General features: G+C 46.6%; 1 protein-coding gene across 1 annotated transcript in view; it reads right to left on the reverse strand.

The window, feature by feature from the left end:
* TEFM (transcription elongation factor, mitochondrial) overlaps nt 1-1,931 on the reverse strand; it is a 7,237-nt gene extending 5,306 nt beyond the window's left edge. Inside the window, exon 1 of the mRNA XM_017542066.2 lies at nt 1,286-1,931. Within this exon, the coding sequence (XP_017397555.1) occupies nt 1,286-1,352 (67 nt within the window). The 5' untranslated portion in view covers nt 1,353-1,931. The remainder of the gene's footprint in view (nt 1-1,285) is intronic.
* Between the last annotated feature and the right edge of the window lie 7,857 nt (nt 1,932-9,788).

Raw genomic sequence — 9,788 nt, forward strand, 5'->3', positions numbered from 1 at the left:
GGATGGTCTCGATCTCTTGACCTCGTGATCCACCCGCCTCGGCCTCCCAAAGTGCTGGGATTACAGGCTTGAGCCACCGCGCCCGGCCTTATATAGAGTTTTAAATAGGGCTTTTGTTCTCAAGTCAGGAGAAATGTCTTCCGATTTTTATGGATCAGACCTAAGTTTTACTGCCTAGAAAACTGTTATTTTGCACTCATCAGGAAGCAAGTAGTTGAAATATTTGTTTTTGAGACGGAGTCTTGCTCTGTTGCCCAGGCTGGAGTGCAGTGGCACGATCTCGCCTCACTGTAACCTCTGCCTCCTGAGTTCAAGCAATTCTCCTGCCTCAGCTTCCCGAGCAGATGGGACTACAGGCATACGCCACCACACCCAGCTAATTTTTTTGTAGTTTTAGTAGAAATAGGGTTTCACCATATTGGCCAGGCTGGTCTTGAACTCCTGATCTCATGATCCACCCGCCTCGGCCTCCCAAAGTGCAGGGATTACAGGCAAGAGCCACCTCGCTGAAATAATTATTTCAACTGCTTAACGTTTTTGATATTTTTAATGTAGAGAGATCTTTTGGTAAGTAATATTTCCTGTTAAGGCTTGTCCTCACTTCCATTTTCGCTAGTATCTCATCTGGTGGAACCAAATAAAATTAAATTTTATACGTTTTTAATAAATGTTTCAGCTAAGTGGTAGATTTAAAGGGAGTTTTATATTCTTCCGTACACTTCAAGATTTCTACAATGACGTTTTAGCAAGCATAAGAAACACCATACAGGCCCGGCGCAGTGGCTCACGCCTGTAATCTCAGCACTTTGGGAGGCCGAGGTGGGCGGATGACCTGAGGTCAGGAGTTCGAGACCAGCCTGGCCAACATTGTGAAACCCCCGTCTCTATTTTAAAAACAAAACAAAACAAAAAAAACACCATACAATGAATAACTTTGTAAAACCGGTGGGAAGTCACTCTAACATCGCAGCCACAGGAAAGTAATGCGGCCAGAGATAAGCATGTAGCTGTGAGAATCTGAACCATCCGCCCACTTCGAGGAGCTACCTGCGGACCCCAAGGTCAGGGAAGCACAAATGTTCCGAAAACCGCCCCGTCAGCTAGGCTGGGGCTCCAGGAGAGGGACCTGAACATGGGACATGAGGAAGGAAACACTCTAGGACATGAGGGACATGAAGGAAACACTCCAGATTCCTCCAGAATACCTCCAGTGTTATTTCATTAGCCTCTAGGGTCAGAGGCTAATGACAGACACGAAATTAACCCAGTGTTCCAAGCACCCTACCTCCCTCCAGCAAGAGGCTAGGGACTCCCATCTCCAAAAGGAATCGGTAGCTCCGGTCTTCCTCCATTGACTTCCGGTTCCTGCGTGCTGCGCCCAAAAGCGCCCGGCCTGCACTCGGCGGAAAAGTTCGTGTCGAAGCGGCGTTCTGGGGCAAGGCTCGAGGTGTGTCCCGCTGAGTAGCGGGTCGGCCGCGTCTGGGCTGTGGGCTTCCGGCGGGCCCCTGCCGAGGCCCTGTCCCCGGATCCGGAGCCCCTGGCTGGCCCGCAGACTTCTTCCACTGCACCGGGGAAACGTTCGACTCCTGAGAGCCACTGGGCCGAATCTCCAGGAAGGCAATTCAGAGGCCAATTTTAGTCTGTAATGGGCACGGTCCCTTCTTCGTACTCCTTCGTAGAGACTTCCTAGGTTTCTCCAAGACACTTAGATTGAGGAGCTCCTGTTGGAGCCCAGCCTGGGGCGCCGGGAGCGGGATCTGGTGGGGACAGCGTTGACGAGATACTCAAGTAATCGTTTCGCCAGATAGACTGGAATAACGGTGAGAGATGCGAAGTGTTTCAGGAGCTCAGCTGGTGAACAGGGCAGGCAAGCGATTAGGAAAGGGCGAGGGAAGAGGAGACGGCTTTGGCGCTGGAGCGGTATTCCACCTAGAAGGGATAAAGGGAGATGAATCTGGCCCCAAATTTAGTTGATCCTTGAATGCTGGGTGGGACCGTTGTATAGCTCCACCAGGTAGGAAGCCCGAAGTCCCTCAGGTATATAATTTGCAGAGTCAGACTGGAGATGTGTTTCTAGAAAATTGGCCATATAGTGTATAGCGAACGTGAGGCTGGATTGGAGGTGATGAACCTGGGAGCAAAGAGAAGTCGCGAAGCTAGTGTATTTTGCCCAGGCTGGAGTGCAGTGGTGCGATCTCGGCTCTTTGCAACCTCGGTCTCCCGATTTCAAGCGATTCTCCTGCCTCAGCCTCCTGAGTAGCTGGGATTACAGGCGCGCGCCACCACGCCCGGCTAATTTTTGTATTTTTAGTAGAGATGGGGTTTCACCATGTTGGCCAGACTGGTCTCGAACTCCTGACCTCAGGTGATCCGCCCGCCTCGGCCTCCCAAAGTCCTGAGATTACAGGCGTGAGCCACCGTGCCCAGCCAACCATAAGGAATTGAAGTTGGGAGATGAGAGTGGAAAGAAAAGGATTCTTTCTGGAAGATGGGGAGCCAGTTAAGGAGGGAGGGAAAGGTGATGAGTTTGTTTTTTGAGGCAGCAATGGGTTGATTGTTCGTGTCTGGAGGGCAATGGAGATGTAAGGGAATCATAAGTATTAATAAGTTCTGGTCAGGAGCAGTGGCTCCTGCCTGTAATCCCAGCACTTTGGGAGGCCAAGACGGGCAGATAGCTTGAGCTCACGAGTTCCAGACCACCCTGGGCAACATGGCTAAAAAATTAGCTGGGTGTAGTGTTGCGTACCTGTCATCCCAGGTACTCAGGAGGCTGAGGTGGGAGAATCACCTGAATCCAAGAGATAGAGGTTGCAGTGAGTGGAGATCATGCCACTGCACTCCAGCCTGGGGGGCAGAGCTAGACCTTGTCTCAAAAAAAAAAAAATATATATATATATAGTGTTCATAGGAAGTCTAGGAACCTTGGCAGTTTCTGGGGAACTTAAGAATCTAACAAGAAATAACATCAACTTTTTGTGCAAGATCCTCCAAACCAAGAGGAAGTAATTTCCTCAACTGTAGGGCTTATTCAGCTTAATGAGATGTTATGATTGTATTGCATCCCTCAAAAAAGATTTGTTGAAGTCCTAACCCCCAGTACCTTATTATTTCCATATAAGTTCATTATAGATGTAACTAATTAAAACGAGGTCACACTGGACTGGGGCAGAGACTAATTCAATATGACTGTCGTTCTTATGAGAAGATGGAAGCAGGGATTGGAATGATGCATCTGCAAGCCAAGGAAGGCCAAGGGTTGCCAGCAGTCACTAGAAGCTAGGAGAGAGGCATGGACCAGGGTCCCCCCAGAGCCTTTGAAGGAACCAACCCAGATAACACTTTGATTTTGGGCTTCCAGCCCCCTGAACTGGAGAGAGTAAATGTCTGTTGTTTTAAGACACCCAGTTTGTGGTCATTTGTTACAGCAGCCCCAAGAAACTAATACATGAGGCCATAAGCAGTCCTGGTGATGCTTTCAGAGACAGTCTGGTTTGCTAGCAAGACAGTTTATCCCTTACGAACTGCATGACCAGAGGCAGTTTCTCATCCTCTCTGAACCTCACCTTCCTCATTTGTAAAACAGAGTTAATGGTACCCACCTCATAGGGCTACTTGGAGAATTAATGAGAAACTGGATGCAAAGAACCCAGCACAAGATAAGAGTTCAATAAATGTGGTTTTCCCCAGTAAAGCATCATCTCTTATTGAGAAATAATTATGAATGACCTATAGGGAAATCACCCTCCTTCCTGAAAGCATTATTCAGAAATGTGCTCTAACCAGAGCCGGAAATACAAAAGAAAATGACAACTACTGCCTGATTTACTGTAAAACCAAATTGATGCCTTCAAAATGAAAGTCACCGTCTTCCCCCAGAAACTAGCTTCTTCTCGCTTCCCTATTTTTGTCACCCAGATTCTGGTGTCTCTGGCTCCTCCTACTCCTTCCATCGTTACGTATAGCCTGTCATCTAGTTTCTGTGTTTTTAAAACTGTTTTGACTGTGATCCAGGATACATGTGTGAAACAAAAGTTTCATTTTTTTTAAAAAAAGGCCAGGCATGGTGGCTCAACACCTGTAATACCAGAACTTTGGGAGGGCAAGGCAGGAAGATTGCTTGAGCCCAGGAGTTCATGACCATCCTGGGCAATATGGCAAGACCCGTTGGGAGGCCGAGGCGGGTGGATCACGAGGTCAAGAGATCAAGACCATCCTGGTCAACATGGTGAAACCCCGTCTCTACCAAAAATAGAAAAATTAGCTGGGCATGGTGGTGCGTGCCTGTAATCCCAGCTACTCAGGAGGCTGGGGCAGGAGAATTGCCTGAACCCAGGAGGCAGAGGTTGCGGTGAGCCGAGATCGTGCCATTGCACTCCAGCCTGGGTTACAAGAGCGAAACTCCGTCTCAAAAAAAAAAAAAAAATATGGCAAGACCTGGTCTTTACCAAAAATACCAAAAAAACTAGCTGGGCATGGTGGTACGCACCTGTGGTTCCAGCTACTTGGGAGGCTGAGGTGGGAGAGGCCCTTGAGCCCAGGAGATGGAGGTTATGATGAGCGGATATCACACCACTGCACTCCAGCCTGGGTGGCGGAGTGAGACCCTGACTCAACAAAAAACAAAAACAACCTTTGTATTTTTGCATGTGATACCCTCTGATATTTTCTATTTCCTTCTTTTTTTTTTTTCAAGTTCAGGTACAAAAGGTTTATTGGAAAAAACAAAAACAAAAATCGATTTTTAAGCCTGCAGGACATTAGGAGGAGATGTCCAGTAGATAGAGATGCACGTCTGAAGCTAAGGAGGAGCGCTGAGGTTGGGCATAGGTTTGGAGGCTGTCAGCATGTAGAGATGGTACTTTACCCATGAGAACAGATGCAATGAGCCAGGGAGAGGGGGTAGGTATGAGAAAAGCACAGTGAGACAAGGAGAGGACTCCTTGGAAACACCAGCATTAGATGTGGTTAGAGGATTCAGATTCCCAAGAAGATTGAGAAGCAATGTTCAGACTTAAAAGGAGACAGGAGGCTGGGCGCTGTGGCTTACAACTGTAATCTCAGCACTTTGGGAGGCCAAGGCAGGCAGATCACCTGAGGTCAGGAGTTCGAGACCAGCCTGGCCAACTTGGTGAAAACCCAACTCTATTAAAAATACAAAAATTAGCTGGGTGTGGTGGTGGGCGCCTGTCATTGCAGCTACTTGGGAGTTTGAGGCAGGAGAATCACTTGAACCTGGGAGGCAGAGGTTGCAGTGAGCTGAGATTGCGCCACTGCACTCCAGCCTGGGAGATAAGAGCAAGACTCCGTTTCAAAAAAAAAAAACAACAACAAAAAAAACAAAACAAACACACCACATTGTGATACTTCTACACACTCATGAGAATAGCTAGTGGAAATCTCATACATTGCTGATGGAAGCGTGGGTTGGTAGAATCACTTTAAAAAACTGTTTGGCAATATCTACTAAAGCTGAAGATTTGTACATCCTATGGCCCTGTAATCCAACCCCTGGGCATATATCCAACAGAATGCAAGCAGATGTGCACTAAAGGACATGCAATTAGTGGAGCTATATGTATAATATTGCCAGTATTCACCAGTTGTCTCTTTGCAAATATGGTGATTTTACGTGGTTAAACCTGATTACAAGAATGTTCATAGCAGCACTATTTGTATTAGCCAAAACCGGGAATATCTCAATGGCAGATTATTGTGTATTTATTGAATAAACATTTCACCCAGTAACGTGGATAAATCTCACAATCATAATGTTGAGTGAAATAAGCCACACCACTATAATATATATTTATTTATTTTTGGGACGGAGTCTTGCTCTGTCGCTGTGGCTGGAGTTCAGTGATCTGATCTCGGCTCACTACAACCTCCATCTCCCGGGTTCAAGTGATTCTTCTGCCTCAGCCTCCCTAATAGCTGGGACTACAGGCACGCGCCACCATACCCGGCTAATTTTTGTATATTTAGTAGAGACACGGTTTCACCATATTGGCCAGGCTGGTTTTGAACTCCTGACCTTGTGATCCACCTGCCTCGGGCTCCCAAGTGCTGGGATTACAGGTGTGAGCCACCGTGCCCGGCCGTATTTATTTATTTATAGCTATATATAAAGTACAAAAACAGGCTGAGTACATTGGCTCATACCTGTAACCCTAGCACTTTGGGAGGCCAAGGCAGGCAGATTGCCTGAACTCAGGAGTTCAAGACCAGCCTGGGCAACATGGTGAAACCTGGCCTCTACTAAAAATACAAAAATTAGCCAAGTGTGGTGGCGCAAGCCTTGTAGTCCCAGCTACTTGGGAGGCTGAGGCATAAGAATTGCTTGAACTCAGGAGATGGAGGTTGCAGTGACCTGAGATTGAGATTGTGCCACTGCACTCCACCCTGGGCAACAGAGTGAGACTCTGTCTCTGGAAAAAAACAAAACAAAACAGACTAATCTATGATGATAAACATGAGATTACCTTTGGGGCTAGTCTCTGAAGAGAGAATGGAAATGTTTTGGGATGCTGGTTATCCTTTTTTAAAAGCTCTATATACTAGTTGAACATGTGTGTGTGCATTTTGTAAAAATTCATTAAGCTGCAGGCTTATGATTTGTGTACTTTTCTGTATTTGTGATACTTCAGTAAAAGATTACTTAAAAGTTTAATTCTTGAATGTGCATGGTGGCTCATGCCTGTAATCCTAGCCCTCTGGGAGGCTTGAGGTGGGAAAAATTGCTTGAGACCAGCAGCTCGAGACTAGCCTGAACAACAGATTGAGACACCATTTCTACAGAAAAATTTTAAAATAGCCAGGTGTGGTAACACATGCCACACCTACTTGGGAGACCTACTTGTGAGACCAAGTAGGTCTACTTGGGAGACCTACTACTTGGGAGACCTCCTTGGGAGACCAAGGTGAGAGGATCACTTAAGCCCAGGATCTGAGGTTATAGTGAGCTGTGACCATGCCACTGCACTCCAGCCTGGGCGGCAGAGTGAGACCCTGTCTCCAAAATAAAAAATAAAAAGTTGGCTGGGGCTGGTGCAGTGGGTCATGCCTGTAATCCCAGCACTTTGGGAGGCCGAGGCGGGTGGATCACTTGAGGCCGGGGTTTGAGACCAACCTGGCCAACATGGCAAAACCTTGTCTCTACTAAAAATACAAAAATTACTCAGGCATGGTGGTGCTCGCCTGTAGTCCCAGCTACCCAGGAGGCTGAGGTGGGAGGATCGCTTGAGCCCGGGAGATGGAGGCTGCAGTGAGACGAGATTGCACCACTGCCTTCCAGTCTGGGTGATGGAGCAAGACCCTATATCAAAAAAAAAAAAATAAGATAAAAAACACAAAAGTTGAAGTCTTCAAATTATTTTGAATTAGATATGCATCATATAATTTTGAATGTTTATTTCGTGACATAGTCTATTTAGTCCTCAAAGTCATTCATCGCCTTCAATACAGACTCCTGAGGAAAGGACTGCTGATTCTTGACTAGATCATTTGGGGTAGGGAGCACATTATATATTTCTCCGACTGCTCCACCCCCAACTCTCAGGGAAAGATAATTGTCCTGCCAATCTTCATCTGTGAAAAGTTTTGGATTTTTTTCCTGCTTTTATGTTACATTTTATTATTATTTTCTCAGTATTATATGTAACTAAAATGATTAGGCAAATGATCAAAAGAAGAGGCAGCACTCACAATTTGAGACCCAGAATCAGAAAACTTGGCTCATGCTTCAATGTTACATATTTCCTGTGCATCTCAGTTTCTCTCTCTCTCTCTCTCTCTATCTCTATCTCTATCTCTGTCTCTGTCTCTCTCTTTCTCTTTCTTTTTTCTTGAGATGGAGTCCAAGTGTGTTGCCCAGGCTGGAGTGCTGTGGCGCGATCTCGGCTCACTGCAACCTCTGCCTCCCAGGGTCAAGCGATTCTTGTGCGTCAGCCTCCTGAGTAGCTGGGACTACAGGCACATGCCACCATGCCTGGCTAATTTTTGTATTTTTAGTAGAGACAGGGTCACACAGCTAACTTTTCTGTTTTTAGTAGATACAGGGTCTCACAATGTTGGCCAGGTTGGTCTCGAACTTCTGACCCCAGGTGATTTGCCTGCCTTGGCCTCCCAAAGTGCTGGGATTACAGGCCTGAGCCACTGCACCGGTCAAAAGTAAGACTTGAATTTTGGCATGGAAGCAGGAGTTTGCTCCACTGACCAATGGAGGCTGGGCTGGAGGATGGTGTAGAGGAGAGAGCTGGGGTAGGAGAGGGACAGCATGAGCGAGATACCATGGCATGGAGTTGGATAGCTCTGTGCTCAAAGGATGTGGACAGAGCACACACCAAGCACATTACCGCCCCTGGGCCTTTGCCCTGGTTGTTCCCTTCTCCTAGGACACTCCTCTCTCAGATCGCTGCTGGTTAGCTTGACCCCTACCTGCAGATCTTTGCTCAAATGTTACCTCCTCAGAGAGGACTTCCTTGACCTGCGTATCGAAATAGCAATTTTCATTCTTCTCTATCCCCTCACTCTTTCTTTTTCTTTTTTTGAGATAGAGTTTTGCTCTTGTTGCCCAGGCTGGAGTGCAGTGACACAATCTCTGCTCACTGCAACCTCGGACTCTCGGGTTCAAGCGATTCTCCTACCTCAGCCTCTCAAGTAACTGGCATTACAGGCATGTGCCACCACACCTGGCTAATTTTGTATTTTTGGTAGAGATGAGTTTCTCCATGTTGGTCAGGCTGGTCTCGAACTTCTGACCTCAGGTGATCCACCCACCTTGGCCTTTCAAAGTCCTGGGATTACAGGCGTGAGCCACCTCGCCTGGCTGTTCCTTTTTCTTTATAGCACATATCACTCTTGCACTATTTTGTATATACGTATATTTGTTTCTCTGTTCATTTTCTGTCTCCCTAACTTGAAGGTAAACTCCACAAAGGCAGCTATCTCCCCAGATATGTGGCCATATCTCAGCACCTGTAACAGTATCTGGCACATAGTAGGTGCCCCATAAATAATGAATGAATGAGCAAGCCCTGAGGGGGTACTGCAGTGGGGAGTCCCTCTGAGATGTGAGTGGTTCCAGTTGCTGAAGGCAAGGTGATATTAAACACACAAATATGTTGTGTGTTCGATCACATTATTTACTCTGCATGGCTGCTTGTCAGCTGTTTCATTTGCCTTCAAAAGGAATTCTTTCCTTCAAAAAGGAAAATACTTTGTGATCCCAAGTCTTCTTACTTTATTGATTATTATTTTTTACTGATCCTTGTTTCTTTGTTTATTTTAACAAACATTTGTTGAATCCCTGCTATGTGGCATGCAGGTGCTTGGGGATACAACAGAGAACACATCTGACCCAACCCCTGTCCCTGAAGCTTAGAAGTGATGAGAGACCGGCCAGGCGTGGTGGCTCACACCTGTAATCCAAGCACTTTGGAGGCCAAGGCGGGCGGATCACCTGAGGTTGGGAGTTCAAGACCAGCCTGACCAACATGGTGAAACCCGGTCTTAAAAAAAAAGAGAAGTGTGAGAGACCAATAAACCAGCAAGCAATTACAGTAGAGTAGTAGAGTATGATACTTGAAAATACAGTTTTTTTTGTTTCATTTTGTTTTTTGAGACAGAGTCTCACTATGTTGCCCAGGGTGGAGTGGAGTTCAGTGGCGTGATTTTGGCTCACTGCAACCTCTGCCTCCCAGGCTCAAGCAATTCTCCTACCTTAGTCTCCTGAGTAGCTAGGATTACAGGCATGTACCACCATGCCTGGCTATTTTTTTTTTTTTTTTTTT

The sequence above is a fragment of the Cebus imitator genome, unplaced genomic scaffold, assembly GCF_001604975.1.
Source record: "Cebus imitator isolate Cc_AM_T3 unplaced genomic scaffold, Cebus_imitator-1.0 Scaffold140, whole genome shotgun sequence".
NCBI classification, from domain to species: Eukaryota; Metazoa; Chordata; class Mammalia; order Primates; family Cebidae; genus Cebus; species Cebus imitator.